General features: G+C 45.1%; 1 protein-coding gene across 1 annotated transcript; it reads left to right on the plus strand.

Moving 5' to 3' along the window:
• The first annotated feature begins 10,559 nt into the window (after positions 1-10,559).
• Positions 10,560-16,022, plus strand: LOC123405895 (putative disease resistance protein RGA1). Its single transcript, XM_045099416.1, has 5 exons — positions 10,560-12,104; positions 12,403-12,465; positions 12,516-13,987; positions 14,280-14,331; positions 15,930-16,022. Exons 1-5 carry the CDS (start codon positions 10,560-10,562, stop codon positions 16,020-16,022), a joined length of 3,225 nt encoding a protein of 1,074 aa, XP_044955351.1.
• Positions 16,023-16,251: the final 229 nt, after the last annotated feature.

Consider the following 16,251-nt stretch of genomic DNA (forward strand, 5'->3'; position numbering starts at 1 on the left):
AAGTCATATTTGAGGAGATTTTTTGTTTTGATTTGTGGAAATAACCACCAGCTAGCAGACCTCTAAAAAAGTTTTAAATCCCTCAAATGTGATTGGTCACCCTCTCGAACCAAGGAGAATGGGTGCAGGGTCTTAAGTATCATTGAAGTACACACTAGTAGAAAACAGAGTTTTAGCCCCGGTTTGTAAGGGTCTTTAGCCTCGGTTGTGCAACCGGGACAAAGCAATTGGGATTAAAGCACCCCTCCCCCCCCCCCCTCTCAACACACATTTTTAGTTCCGGTTGTGTCACGAATCGGGACTAAAGGGACTCCACATACACTAGTGGCACATATTTGTTGGAGCGATGCTCCCGCACATGCAGCTGAACCAACTCTGACGTGATCTAGTCCCTCTGTAACTACCTGCATGCGTTCCTCCCCCCTATCTGACCGCATGCAGCTTGCTTATAGGGACGTGGTTAGTTAGTTAGTGGGTGTGCGCACGATATGACTTGTACTGTATATATGTAACTCTTTGTGAATGAATACAGTGTGATTGCTCCATTCTTCGTTTGTTCACTCTACATGGTATCAGATATCTAGTCCATCTTCGATCCACCTTTCTCGCTTCCGCCTGCTCCGATGGATTTCTCCGATCTGGCCTCTGCCGGCTCGAGCGACAGCAACCCGTTTGCTGCCTCGCCGGCCAGCCTTCTCGCCATCCCTCTCAGCACCATCCTCACGCTTAACATCCATGGTCAGATCCCTGTCACTCTCACTCCTTCCCCACCCCAACTTCAACCTCTGGAGCTCTTTCCTCTATTCTTTGTTCATGTCATATGGCATCTACAATCACATCGACGGCACAGTCGATGCCAACAAATGCCACCACGATGTCGCTTGGACTCAGGTCGACCACTGCATCGTGTGTTGGCTCTACGCCACGATCTCCGCAGAGCTCCAAGGTATGGTTCCCCAGAACCGACTCAATGCCCTCACCCTCTGGACGGCCATCTCCAGCCTCTTTCTTGACAACCGCAACCAACGCGGTCTCATTGCTCTCGAGGAATTCCACAGCCTTCGTCAGGAATACCTCTCCATCATGGACTATTTCACCCGTCTTCAAACCCTGGCCGACACCCTCAGCGACTGCAACATGGCAGTCACTGACCGCGGCCTCATCTCCAACATGCTGCGTGGCCTCTCCAACAAGTTCAGCCACGTCATCAACAACTTTGATCCAGAAATCATATAATGCAGATTCAACAAACATTCAACATGACGAGCACTGAAGACTTAAACCCTCTGCCGGACTCATCTAGTCCGACAGAGGCTCGGGGACTACACCCAGTGGGTGCACTGAGCGTGCCCCCACTGGAAGAGAAATACAAAAAGAAACATTCTGCTTGGTCAGGTCCAGCAACAACATTCAAGTTCAACAGATTCAACAGACTCCAACCGACTACCAACAATGTAACGACTAAGATGCGTTCCTTTCCTATTTAGGGGGTGATGCCCCAAAATGGAAAGAAGCGCATCTATGCGTTTCGCAAGCAAGATAAACATAGCACATGCATAATTAAAGAATGACAAATAGGGAATCATTTGCCATCTCACATAGATAATATCAGAGTTTACATCCATGCATTTATTCAAACAAGGTAGTTCCGCTATGGACTACATAATATAAGAAAAGGCTATGCTATCCCGCATGCTTGCGATCACGACCACGCCTCAGTCTTCTGGATAGTTCACGTACAGGCGGTCGTTCTCCTCATCGTATTGCCACGCCAGCTGCGTGCCATCTGGATCACCTGTGTCGGGCGTACCTGTACCTGTTGGGGTGTTGAAGTAATCTGTGAGCCACGGGGACTCAACAATCTATGACCTTGGTACCGAAACTAGTCAAGTTATTAGGTGAGGAAGGTTCAGTGTTTAGGTTGCAGCATCCTAAGCATTTATGGTGGATAACTTATGTACAACAAGTTATAAATGTGGTGGTCTACGCGAGCGGTCGAAGACTAGGTGATCACTAAGTGATCCTGAACGCCTACCTACGTCAAACATAACCCCACCGTGTTCCCGATCGAAGAGAGGTCTTCGAAGGGGACATTCACGGTTACGCACACGGTTGTCAGTTTTATTAGAGTTAATTCATGTTATCTATCACCGGGTGTTAACAAATAATCCAAGTTGCCACATAACCGTGGGCACGGCTTTTCGGAAGATTAAACCCTGCATGGGTGCTCCAACTAGTCCATCAAAAACGGTCACGGGCCGCAAAGTAATCCTCTATCACGAATCTCGTGATCTCGTCGATTCCTTAGAGGAAAACCTCAACTCTGGGGAGAACCAAAGCTTCACCGGGATTCCTATACGCAAGATATATCGCTAAGGTAAGACAAGACTAGCAGGACCTCCCGTCGTGTCGACGACCCCGATAAGAGTCGGGTATCTCAGTCTCAGAACACGACGGATGAGCTAGACATCGAGATGGCTAAACCTCTGGGTGACCAGGGGGGCCCGGACATCGCTCAGGTGGGACCAACACTCATGAGGAGCACTGGCCCGGGTTGTTGATTAAATCCTCGGGGTAGCTATTCCCTATGCAAATTATTATTAGGTGGTTAGCAAATTAAAACCAATGTTGGGTCCTGCTGGACAAGTCTTAGCACTACACGATTTATCAAGGGGGTCCCCATAACAACCCCGAACGTGTTAGGAACGATCAGTTATGGAATCAAACACCTGTAGCCGGAAACTAAGGCGGCAATAACGGAACAAATCACCCGGCAAAGGGCTAGGCCTTTCGTCATTTACCAAGTATATAGGTGCATTAATTAAATAGCAGTTTAAAACATAATGATATCAAAACTCATGTTATCACATGAGACAGCTGACACCTGCAACTAGCAACGCTAACATTAGAAGCTGAGCATGCCTACTTAGCCAAACAACATTAGTTAGGAGGGGAAGGTGTTTGGGTTTCATGGCAATATTAGGAGGCAATTATATCAGGTGGTAGGCAGCGAGCATAATCGAAGGAAACGTGAATCTATGCATAACAAAGCTAGATACGGTATCAAGGTCACGATCATCTTGCCTGTGATGTCTTCAACTTGGAACTACTCTTGTTCGTCCTGCACGTACTCTCCCGAATCCACGTACTCGCTCTCCGATCCCGGTGCTACCCAATATAAAAACAACAGCCAATGAACAACAACACAACATGATGCAACAAACACATGATGCATGAGATGAGAATGAAGCATGCATCTCTAATCTAGTCACTTGCATATGCATGAGAAGAAAAGACAAACTTCTGGACAGAACTTCACTCTAAGCTATCTTGACATGCATGAAGATGACATGAACAGGTGCATCACGAGAAAAGATGCAAAAACATATAAAGAATGTTGAGAACGGAGCTATAGATCAACCGAAAACTACGAAACAAAATATGGAGTTCTACGGATCAAATCCACCACAAGCACACTCCAATGGCACACTTCTGGTATTCCCAGGTTGCCACATGATCAAACAAACAAGTATAGGTGGGGTGGTGCAAAGAAACTCACCACACCACCAACTATGCACTCACAAGCTTTAAAACAACAAAACTATGCATTCTGTCCTAAACAGCATCATAGCAGTTTGAGAGCAACATGCAAAGCACCTACAACCACCCAAATGTGCCAAACAAGATATGTGGCAAAAGCTATTCAAAAGCTCTACAAGCATGAGCAAGAAGATAATACAAAGGAGTTACACACAGAAAGATCTACAGGTGCTAACTTGCATAAAAATAACAGATTTCAGGGACTTAGTGAAAATCTCAGATTCTCACCAGCTGTTTATGCTCTGAAGCATTTTGACAGCCTCCAAAACAATATCTACAGGAAGTGAAAGTGCATGAAAATTAACAGAGAGCTAGACAAACATAAAATCTCCAACTCTTTAGTTGATTGCAAGGGCTGATTCCCAACACATGAACTTTTGCAACCACAACTACAAGGGAAGAAAATAACAACAGTTTCTGAGACTTAGTGAAAATCATAGATTTTCACCAAGCTGTCAATTTCAGCCACATGCCTACTTTGACAAGACACAACTTGCACATATAAACTCTTAAGCATGAAACAAAACCACCATGCTGTAGAGGATTTCAGCCACTACTGCCACATCAAGGAATCATCCTCTTAGGCTCATCACACCACATGGCACCAAGCTCTAAACATAGATCAAAACAGAAAAATGGCATTTCCAGAAAGTGTTCCAAAGGGAAATCTGATTTCACCAATGGATTCCTGGGATGATTCTACCCCAAAAACATATATAATACCTAGGTACTTGCATACAACATGTAGGCACAAAGTTGAAAGGAAAAACTACATGGAATCACATAGTCATAAATAGTGCCATATCATATGTGATACTCACTAGTTCATCACCTACACATGCACTTGCACACACTCACAACTCCAAAGGTGAACATGAGGGATGGACCTCATGTATGTGTGCCACAACCGATCACCATACACACTCACATACAAACAAGCATGCACACACTAGCACCTACACATGCTATTTCTAACACATACACAACTTCACATGCTTATGAGTTCACTCTCACAAGGCCATCCACACAAACACACACACACACATGGGTGTGCTTGCAACCACAATAACACACTACTCCTACACATGCACTAGTGCACAATGCACAAGCACACATACACACACACCACATACATACTCACATCTACATCAACACATGGACATACACCTACCAACACACTAGCAAAATAAACAAACTTGCAAACCTACTCGATATGAGGTATGATCACCTCAACTTGCTGCTCAAGCAAGATATGAAGCAGCTAGATTGAAACATCAACAAGCAACACAAAAAGAAATAAAAATAATAAGGGGGACAGCACATGCACTAGTGCACAATGCACAAGCACACATACACACACACCACATACATACTCACATCTACATCAACACATGGACATACACCTACCAACACACTAGCAAAATAAACAAACTTGCAAACCTACTGGATATGAGGTATGATCACCTCAACTTGCTGCTCAAGCAAGATATGAAGCAGCTAGATTGAAACATCAACAAGCAACACAAAAAGAAATAAAAATAATAAGGGGGACAGAGGGGATTCGAACACATGCCCTCATGTGCACAGCACAAACAACTCTACCACTGCGCTGCACCTCTTGGCTCAACAAATAGGGGAGAAGAAGCAAGATATGCTTCACTCTGTTGCTACTGTGTCACAGAAAACAAATAAGCAAAAGGGGTGCCACTGGGTTTCGAACCCACGACCTGTCGATCTGCAAAACCCCACCTACCACTGTGTTGCGCGTTCGATTGTTAACAGAGAGAGGGGCTTTGCTCTTTTGAGCAACCCCCTCTAGATCTGCTATAGCCCGACGGTGGCCGGAACAGGGGAGGAACACCGCCGGTGATCCTCTACAAATTGGACACGGGCTCGTTGCTGGAAGGAAGAGGGGACTCTCACGGTTCCAATCCACCACTAAACACGGCGTGAGACGCACTACCACTACTGCTCCACGAGCACGCGGCGGCGCCGGCGACAGAGAGAAACACAGTGGCGCTGCTACGGCTCTACGCGCGATCTGCGACAGGGGGAAGGGGGAGGAGTGCTTCTGCTCACCCACTGGACGAGGAGGTCATGCCTGTCGGAGGGGAAGAAGGAGACGTCGAAGAAGAAGCCGTTGCGGAGGTGGTCGTCGGAGCAAAAGGGGTCCTCGTCGAAGTAGTGGAAGCAGGGGCGTTCGTCTTCGATCAGCTACGGGAACGGGCTCCCCTGAGGTCCCGCGTGCTCCTGGACTGCTTGGAGAGGAAGGAGGAACGCGCTGTCGATGGTGACGAGCTCATCAAGGATCGGCCATGGCGGAGGAGGAGCTCGCCTACCTTTTGTTAACGAGGGAGAGGGAGGAGGAAGAAGGGAAAGGAGGTGGCGACACTTGGAGGAACCCTAGCACACAACCCGGACGCCAAGGAATAAATAGGGGGCGAGGGAGGTCGCTTCGACGTCCGTGAGCCACGGCGTCGACCTCTCTGTCTCGCTTTCTCTGAAAGTCTGACGGAAAGGAGGGGGAAGAGGAAGACGGCGTCAACAGGAGAGGGATGTCGTGCGAGGAGGTTACTAGGCCTGCGAGGAGGAGGAGGCCCACTCGGAGGCGCCAGGTAAGAAAGGAAAAACCCACTGGGTTTTTCTATTTAAAACAAGGCCAGCAAACAAATAAACTCCTAGGGAAAACCTATGAACCTAAATATAAAACAACATCTCCCTGGGCATAAGGGAATTATGCCCCAAATAAATAAAATGCAAAGAGGATTTTTGGGGCACTTAAATATTTACAAAACAGAATTAAATAATTTGTTTTGTGAATAAACACCCCTCTCAAACATAGTTTCAAAACACATTAGGCCTAGCACCACATCCACCACAAAACACTCTAAAATGTAAACATTTTTGAACCAGGGTTAGAGCAAGTAAAACTTGAGCATGAGAAAATAGAGAAGGGGGGTTTTGAAACCTAGTTGAAAGCTAACATAGTTGCAACCCAATTCTCAAACACCACTTCATCATCACATGGCACATCAACAGCACATACCACATCCAAGGATCCACAACAACAACAAACACAATGAAGGCATGAATGATATGGATGCATGAATGCAAAGGGGAGACAAGGTATGATCACATGAAATAACACATGCATATAACTCACAAGGCAATGACATCATGGACCCACACATGAAGGTTCCAAATATGGCAAGTTACACTTTGGGGCATTACAAGCAATCAGTCAGAGTCTCAAGATCCTGTTCGTCACTCGGATCTACTTCAATTCTCAAGTTCACTCAGACGTACTACTGAGCGGAATCGATTAGGACGGATGATGGAGACTTCAATCGACGCACAATTCTGTAAGGATCTACTTCAATTCTCAAGTTCACTCGGACGTACTACTCAGCGGAATCGATTAGGGCGAATGATGGATACTTCAATCGACGAACAATTCTGTAAGGCCCTGTAGCACGTTCAAGTTCGGTCTGCTGCTACAAGATTTACATCGACACCTTCACCACTCTGACCCTGATCCATTCGGGGACTAATGACGGGGATACAACCCTAGGGTAGGGTCATAGGCCTGACCTATATGTCCTACCAAAGGGAAAGGGCGCCTCATTATTAGGACTACAAGGGAAATCCTGGCTTGATCGCGACAACATCTAATCCACTCGATACGGATCCACTCGGATGACAGTCCACCACTCGGCCGTATGACTCACTCGGATATGCAAATACCAACAGTCGGCAAGGCAGTTGAAGCATAGAGGAGGTTATGTAGTGGGCTGACATTATGACATCAATGCCCCATCTTGTAACATAAGAGGTGAAGGGGTGGCGCACTCTATATAAGCCACCCCCTCCACACAGCTAAGGGCCATCTTCTTCTCCCCCTGCGGGCTCATTCTTTCCCTGGCTCTCTGGCTCTCTCTATACCATGTAACTCATGTCCATGACAGATAAAACAAAGCCTCTCCGGAGCACGAGACGTAGTGTTGTTATCTCCACTGTGAGAGGCCGAAACTCGCTAAAACCACCATGTCACCCATGTGCATCTCGATAGATCATGCTCCTTTATCCTACCCCCTTTCTATTGTCGGAATCGTTACCATGACACATACAAGTCTTGAAGTCCCAGAGGACTCAACTGAAGACGGATAAAGCCCATTACATCATGGAGGGGCACATCCATAGGAATAAGGTCCATGAGATGAAGTTTGTCCAGATAAGGTGTTGAGAGGGGCAGATCTATCCATTGTGAAGTTGGTAGTTTCCTTTGTCAATTGGTGAAATGTTTTTAGTTCGTGAAGTTGGTAGTATCATTTGTGAATTGCTGAAACGTTTAGTTTGCGAATAAGGTAGTTCATCAGTACTAACATTTTGGTGAAAATTAGTATATATGTTTATACTGCTACAGATATGTAATAAGTTTCCACTGCTATGTATTTTTTTAATTAGCTAAATATGAAAATGTCGGCATGCAACTTTGTCCAACGCCATAGGTATTGAAAATACTGTCGGCGTCATCTCCGACGCCACCATTAAGTTCTAACGCCATATTGATGGCGTCGGGTGTCCACGTCAGGAAGTCCATTATTGCCACGCCATAGCTAGGCTTTTCTGCACTACTGACGGTGTGGCCAGTCGAGCGGTTGCGATCCATGGAGGTGGAATGGGAAGGGAAACAACGTCAGAGAAGGGAGGATTAGGGTTTTCTTAGGAAACCACTACCAGTTATATACCATTGGGCGGAGTGGGACAGGAGTGCGTGAAACCAGGGCGGGTCCTCCGATGAGAGACGAACGGTGCGGAAGGTTGGATCTGCACGGGAGAGGTGGTAGGCCAGAAGATGGGTGAAAGGGTGGGCCAACCAGGCCACCAATCTCTGGTGTGGGCCTAGGGTTGCCACACGGGCCCATGAGCGTAGGATGGGCCATGGCTCGGTCCAGACCACGGTCAACACGTTTCTGCCCTAGAATGCACGCACCGCCAGCGTCGATGGGAGATATGCACCACCATCGAGCCAACACACACTCCTGACAACAAGGGATGGGAGACATGCGATGTCACCAGCGGAAGACGTGCATGGGAGTGTTAGGGAAGCGGAGGGAAAGCATCGTGGTTCTGGGCACTCCAGATCTGAACACAGCGCTGGCAAAACCACCCTAGTTGATCATGGCAGGAGCAGGTAATGGGGATGTGCCCCGTGTGCGAACGATGAGCGGTGATGGGGGAAAGGCGATGGGCGAGCGAGAGCCTGGGACACGAAGTCCTAGAGGCGGATCTCCGACGGGCCAATGGACGAGATAGGGGTATCAGAGCACGGAGAGGGAAGCCCCTTGTCGTATACTCCAACGATTCACCGACAAGCATCCAGAATGGTGAGCCACAGGAGGGAGGGGTGAGCATGGTGAACGCGCTGCCGACGAAGGGCAGATGGGTGCGCGTTTTGAGGGCCATCATGGTTGCTAGCGAAGTCACGAGGACACATAGTCTTCGTGCTCCGATCTCTGAATGGAGGCTATGGGTTTAAACGGACCCTTTACCTCAACACAAGCACCTCCTCATAGTAGTCATGGCGTCTTCTCTCCGTCATTTGTGGGATGATGTCTAGTCGCAGTTGAGTGTCGTTTGAGTTGTATTGGTTTTTGTCCGGTTTTTTATTAGTTAACTGAATAATTTATTTTCTTAATTAATAGGGAAGGCAAATCTTTTGCCTCGTTAAAAAAAACGGATGCGTAAACTATAAAATAATATTTAAATTTCACAATAACTAATTATTCACAGCGCACATGGATAGATCGTTCCGTGTAGTGTTGGAGGTTTAAATGATCGATATATACTACCTCCTCTATTTCAAAATATAAGACTTTATAGTCATTCTAATATGGACTACATATGGATGTATATAGACATATTTTAAAGTATAGATTCACTCAGTGGCGGAGCCAGCTCAAATTTATAGCCTGGGCAAGATATACATGATGCCAAGTTAATTAGATTTTGCCCAAAAAACTATGAAGTAAACCATGTTTCACTACTAGAGCTCCATTCACATGCCCCATGGGAGCCCGGGCAGCAGCCCCGCCGGGTGCTGTCTCCGCCACTGGATTCACTCATTTTGCTCTTTATGTAGTCTATAATGAAATCTCTATGAGGTCTTATATTTAAGAACGGAGGGAGTAGTAGGTAGTTTACAAGCTGAACATGTTTTCCTGGATACATCCGTCAGCAACAATAAGGAGCGAGACGGACCATGCAACAAAGACTGAAAGAGCAGCTAGCATCGTAAGCTCAAGGTACCATGATGATATCATAGAACCTCACCTCGTTTTTTCCGCGGGCGGACAAACCTATGAGCCCGCCGTTACCATATGGTTGGTTCTTCCGCCCAGAAGCTGTGAGTGTGAGGCTTGAATCTTTCCAAAGAGATTGTTATTTGGCTCCCCTCCGCTCCTGCTGCTGCTCTCGTCGGCGGCAAGCAGGACGCTTGGATCCAGCTCAGGTGAGCACGGCCCCTTGATATCTTCTACGGATTCATTTATTCTTATGCGTTCCTTCCAGAAATCTATTTTAGCTTTGAAAATTATGTTATGATGATGTGGTTAAGACAATTTGGTCCTTCATGTACTGCTTCCAGAGTCTCATCATTTCATAAAATGTGTGCATAAATTTTAGTTGAATATCCCAGTGTATGGTTCACGTACAAGTATCTTTGTTAATCATTGCTAAGACATATTACTATAACTTCATAGCTTTATTTTCATTTCATGATGTTTCTCTTAACTTTTTGGAGTATCTGTTGAAACTAGTTTTGATGGGATTTTTTGGGTGCAAACGTATCTGGCATATCAACAGTCGACTTGTTAAAGAATTTGACTACAAAAATTAGTTCCATGATGCTAATTTTGCTTGCTTGCATGACAGAAATGAACGCCCAAATACCAGCCACCATGAGCGTATCAGCCATTGGGCTCGTTGGGGCTATCAACGAATGTGTCACTTTCTTTCAATGGGCCAAGTCTGCTATTTCATCTCTGCACTCCCGATGGAGTGGATTACAGGAGCAAAGTCTCCAGGATCACGTGTTGCAGTTGGAGAGTGGCCTACAAGGTCTCAGGGATACTCTTCCTGCAATGTACGATCTCGTTAATAGAGCAGAGTGGAGAAGCCACGAACATGGTGTGGGCAAACTCCTTCCTAATCTCAAGGATGCCGTGGCTGAGGCTGAGGACCTTGTTGATGAGTTCAGCTGGTATGAGAAAAAGATGCAACTGGAGGGAAATGCAAGCCAATCTCCTTTCACTGATTTCTTTCATGCAGTCATCGAAGGCAGCTTTAACAGACTTAATGATGTCCAATTGAGGTTGAATCATCTTTCAAGTCAGCTAGAGAATACAGTGCCACGTGGAGTTACACTATGCTTTGACAAATTAGTCAGGCCCGAGATCACATCTTTTCCTAATGAAATGAAAATATTTGGTCGTGACAAGGAACTAAAGCAGCTATTGGGGTTTCTCAATGTACCTACATTTCCAAAACGCAAGAGGGCAACTAGTTCAGCCAAAGCATCAACGAGCAAATCAGCAAGCAACCATGCAAGTGACGAATCAAGAATATTTAGTCTCCACGTCTTGCCGATTGTTGGAATTGGTGGTGTTGGAAAGACTACTTTGGCCCAACATATTTGCAGCCATCAACGAGTGAAATCTCACTTTGACCTCATAGTTTGGATTTGTGTCTCCGATGACTTTGATGTGAAGAGGCTAACAAAAGAGGTGATTGAATCCTGTACCGGAAAAGAGACAACAATCGATAATTTGGATTCTCTTCAGCGTTCCCTCTTTAACCGTGTGAATAACAAAAGGTTATTGATTGTCCTTGATGACATGTGGGATGATGCTCTGAAGGAAAATGGGCAGTGTTGGAAGAGATTTTGTGCACCTTTCAGAAGTGTCCAAGAGGGAAGTATGATGTTGGTCACCACTAGATGTCCAAACGTTACTGAAGGGGTGCACACAATGGAACCCATTATAGTTGAAGGACTGAAAGACGATGTCTTTTGGAATTTCTTCAAATGGTGCGCATTTGGATCTGATGATTCTAACATTGATCCTGGGTTAGAGCACATTGGTAGAAGTATACTTCCTAAACTGAAGGGTTCTCCTTTGGCTGCCAAAACTTTGGGGCGCATGTTAAGAATGGACCTTCAAGCATCGCACTGGAATTCTATACTTGAGAGTGAACTGTGGCAGTTGAAACAAGAGGAGACTGACATTTTGCCTGCCCTTCGATTGAGCTTCATGTATTTACCATTCTATTTGAAAAAATGCTTTGCATTTTGTGCTCTGTATCCCAAAGATTACAAGTTTGAGAAGGCACGCTTAGCTGAAATTTGGGCAGCAGAAGGCTTTGTGGATCCTCAAGGCAGTGTTCCTATTCAAGACATTGGTTGTCAGTATTTTGAAGACCTTGTAACACGGTCCTTCTTTCAAAAAGCCGCCAGTAGATATGTTATCCATGACTTGTTACATGACATGGCACAAATGGTTTCAAAACACGAGTGTTGCATCTTAAGAAGTAAGAGTGACTTTGATAAAGTTCCCCAGAATGTTCGTCATCTGTATGTACTCCCTAGTAGTGACATTGACCATTCCAGCTTGCTGGGGTTATGCAAGTACACAAAGTTGCGCACCCTTATTTGCAAGAAGGATTTAAGGAAAAAAGCATGTTCTGTAATGGGACAATGGTGTACCAAACTTCCGCGTATGCGCGTGATTTCTTGTGCCACCACAGATGAGTTACCAGATAGTATTGGCAATTGGAAGCATCTTCGGTACTTTGAAATCTCCAGAGCTTGCCTTTTGAAGAGGATCCCTTCAACCTTTTGTTGGCTTTATCATCTGCAGATTTTATATGCCAAGAACTGCAGTCTAGAAAGCTTGCCCAGTGACTTTGGTAAGCTGACCAGTTTATGGAAATTTGAATCACGTGAAGTAAAATCTTATGATGGGTATCGTATGTATCTTTGTGGTTCACCTGATGGGTGGAGAGGAAGTAGGTTGAAGAATCTGAATCAATTTCGTGGCTCCTTGGGGATAACTCATGTTCGCTTGCTAAGTAAGGATCAAGCAGCAGAAGTAGAACTAAAGAATAAGAAATATCTTGGTGGGTTGGAACTGAATATGCGCGAGCATGATTATATAGGCTTCCCCAGTTTTTCCATAAACAACGAGAGAGAACTGCTTGAAGTTCTGCAACCTCCTACCTGTCTTAAGTCTCTGTTCCTCCAGAATTATATCGGTGTCTCGCTCCCAAGCTGGTTTCAGCCACAAAAGTTGCCAAGCTTAAAATCACTTACTTTTGTAGGTTGTGTTGGATTTGAGAGCATATCATCTCACATGCTCTCACAAAGCATAAACTTAAATAAGATACCTGAAGTTGGTATTTTCATGTCCCTGACAGACCTAACCATTGATGGGTGCTACATGTTATCAAGCCTCGAACATTTTCTGCATCCAGAGTATGTACCAGCCATCAAGAAAATAAGAATTAAAGATTGCAAGATCTTAAAATCAATACCAACTGAAAAGTTTGGGGATTTGCATTTCCTCGAAGAAGTGGAGGTGGCCAAGTGTCCAAACATCTGCTCCCAAAGATTGGTATCATCGTCCCTTAAGAAGCTCAGTTTGCATGAATCTGGTCTCTTTTCCAATATTGACTGCTGCTCACTTACCTACTTTGATTTGTCATGTGATTTTGTCACGTCCATCCAACTAGATACGTGGAGTCTTCCATCTCTATGGCAGTTGTGCGTTCTATGTAGGCATCTTACATCTATTGCAGGAAGCGTTGGCGCATTCTCGTCCCTTAGAGTCCTATCAGTTATATGTGGTGACATGTCAACACTCGATGACCTCCTATCACAAAACTATCTACCTGCCATTGAGGAAATTAACGTCAAATATTGTCGCAATTTATTGTCCCTGCCCGGTGAAAGGTTTGTGAGTTTTACTGATCTAAAACGTCTGGTGGTCACTGTGTGTCCAAGCCTCAACTGGCAAAGGGGGCTGGTGTTGCCTTCATCTCTCCAAAGTCTCCGCTTAACGAGATGTGGTGATATATCTCCATGTGTTCCCAGCTGCCTACAGAACCTCACATCCCTCGTCGCATTGAACATGGGTGGATGCAACCGTATAACATCCATTCCAGGTCACATTTGGTGCAGTAACCTTGCATCACTTGAGGAATTGGTGATTTCGGATTTTCCAGACCTAGTTTCAATTGGTGGTGCAAAGGCAGTGTCAAAAATAAAGGTGCTGATATTGAAGTGTCCAAACTTACAAGAAGCAGAGCAGATCAATACTAGATTCCTCTTAAGGTATTTGTGCAAATACTTGTTTCGTGTCCAGCTTTTACCTCCCTTTTGTTCGAAATTCCCTACATAGTACGTAGTAAAAATAAGACAGTAATAGTTCAACTTAAATCATCATCGTTAAAGTACGTTGTACTAACCTATTGGTGACACCTACAATCTTACATGCACTGTATTGTATGTCATGTTTCTTCTTTTTAGTTCCAATGTTCAGTTCAAGGGAAATACTCGCTAGTTTAATCTCCTTTGTTTTGCCATATTTGTTGTACTGACCATGTTCTATGTTTTGTTCTTCAAGCCAGTGGGCATGGAAGCACTGGGCGTGTGACGAATTGTCTAATTGCGCAAAGGTAACATACATTTACAAAAAACTTGCGAACCTTTAGTAGATGCATGAGTCCTTACTCCTGCTTCGTTGCACTTGTCAAGTCCTTTTGTTGTCAAATTTAATTTACTGAACATGTCTTGTTCTTCAAAGGAAAGGGTGACATGTAGCCCATAGCTGCATTACTTGGACGTGGGAAGACCTGAGGACAAAGAGACTCCCCATAGCCCTTTGTGCAGATATATTCCACCAAGAAGTTTGCAGCATTCGATGCCCATGATGATCAAGGAAATGAATCATAAGTTTGTTTACATCAATGACATCTTGCACTTTACTAAATGTGCATTATTGTTGCCTTGATGATGTGTAGTCAAGTTCACCTAGTCTTGTACCTTGCACCATGTGGATTGCTGTTTTTTTCTTTCTTCACATCAGTTCTTTTGTTAACTGTAAACCGTAGAAAATAAAATGTACTCCCTCCGTATCGAAATATAAGATGTTTTAGCGTTTTTTGGACTGCACGTATCTAGACGCGTTTTAGTGTAAGATGCACATCTTATATTTCGATACGGTAGTAGATGATAACGAAGGGCAAACGGCGCTCCACTATCCCGTTCTCTACGAGAGAGAAGACATTGCTGAACTGCTCGTCAAGAATCGGTCGGACCTTCAAATCAAGGAAGGCGACAGTTGTTACACAATTCCGGGTCCGCTAACATCAGCGTTTCATACCCACACGCGTCAACCAGACTCAATCAAAGAACAACACGACTTATGAGAGGACTTGGATCCTCTCCCCCAAAAAGAATAGCCTGTTAGGAGGGGACACCCTCGTGTTAAACCATCAGAGTTAGTTGGCACGAGGAGGTAACTTGGGCCGGTCACGGATGGTTGTTGGCTATAGGAAATCTTGTAACCATAGCTTTTTTTGACCGGCTACTGTAGGGAAAACCCCCCACAACCTTTTTTCTTTTATTCCCATAAATAAGAGTAGTATGTACAAGAAGAAATTAGAATGTACAAATGGGATGGGAAGCTAAGGTTACAAACCTCAAGGAGGCAAAAAGGAAACCCATTTAAAGAGATCATCCCTGAAACTAGCCTTAATCCTATGAGCTAACAGGGAAATGTCATGGATGAAACCAGATCTCCATTTTCTGAACTTTGGCTGCTCCTGGTTAAAGACCTTGGCATTTCTGACAGTCCAGATGTTCCAACATGCAGTGAAGACCACCTCAGCAAAAAAGGGGTTATGGAAGTCTCGCTTAGCAGCTACAGTAGCACTCCACATGGATGGACCCTGCCATGTGATCTGCAGGTAATTCCAGACCCTGGTACTGAAAAGACAGTTGAAGAATAAGTGATCTCTGTCTTCCTTGACTCTAGCATGGCATAGAACACAGAGATTGGAGTCTGAAACATTCCAGTGACGCCGTTCAAGCATGTCTTGGGTGTTAAGTCTGTCCATGATGAGCATCCAGGAAAACATCGTAATCTTCATGGTACAACAGCTCTTCCAGATCCAGTTGAGTAAAGGGTTTGGTGTAATACTGCTGTGAATATGAGTATAGTATCTCTTGGCTGTGTAGGCCTTAGCATCCTTTCCCCATACCCATCTGTCAGAGGCCTGGTGGTCAATATCTAGATCTTGAAGCAAAGATTGAACTGAAAGCAGCTCCTGGTAAGCTTGAGCAGACAGTGGCAAGTGGAACATAGAGAGCATGTTGTCATCGTAAAAGGCTTTAAATCTTGTAGCCATAGCTAGTTGTCGTCTCTATTCTCTCATTAGATCTTTCTTGCATCTCAAGTTGTAATCCTCTCAACTACCTGTATGCATATCAGGGATAAGCCCCTGCTATATAACACGAAGGCTCGGCGGCGCGCTTGTGTCGTCTCCCCCTTGGGGGCGTCATTCTTGGAGGTGTACGCGGGCTCGGGGGACTAG

The sequence above is a fragment of the Hordeum vulgare genome, chromosome 6H (assembly GCF_904849725.1).
Source record: "Hordeum vulgare subsp. vulgare chromosome 6H, MorexV3_pseudomolecules_assembly, whole genome shotgun sequence".
NCBI classification, from domain to species: Eukaryota; Viridiplantae; Streptophyta; class Magnoliopsida; order Poales; family Poaceae; genus Hordeum; species Hordeum vulgare.

What these genes read in the sequence shown, in the direction of transcription:
- LOC123405895 (XM_045099416.1), top strand. Translation starts at nt 10,560, where the DNA reads ATGAGCGTATCAGCCATTGGGCTCGTTGGGGCTATCAACGAATGTGTC. An exon ending in AATACTAGATTCCTCTTAAG is followed by an intron (nt 13,988 to 14,279) that starts GTATTTGTGCAA and finishes TTGTTCTTCAAG; the next exon opens with CCAGTGGGCATGGAAGCACT. An exon ending in AATTGTCTAATTGCGCAAAG is followed by an intron (nt 14,332 to 15,929) that starts GTAACATACATT and finishes CCCATCTGTCAG; the next exon opens with AGGCCTGGTGGTCAATATCT.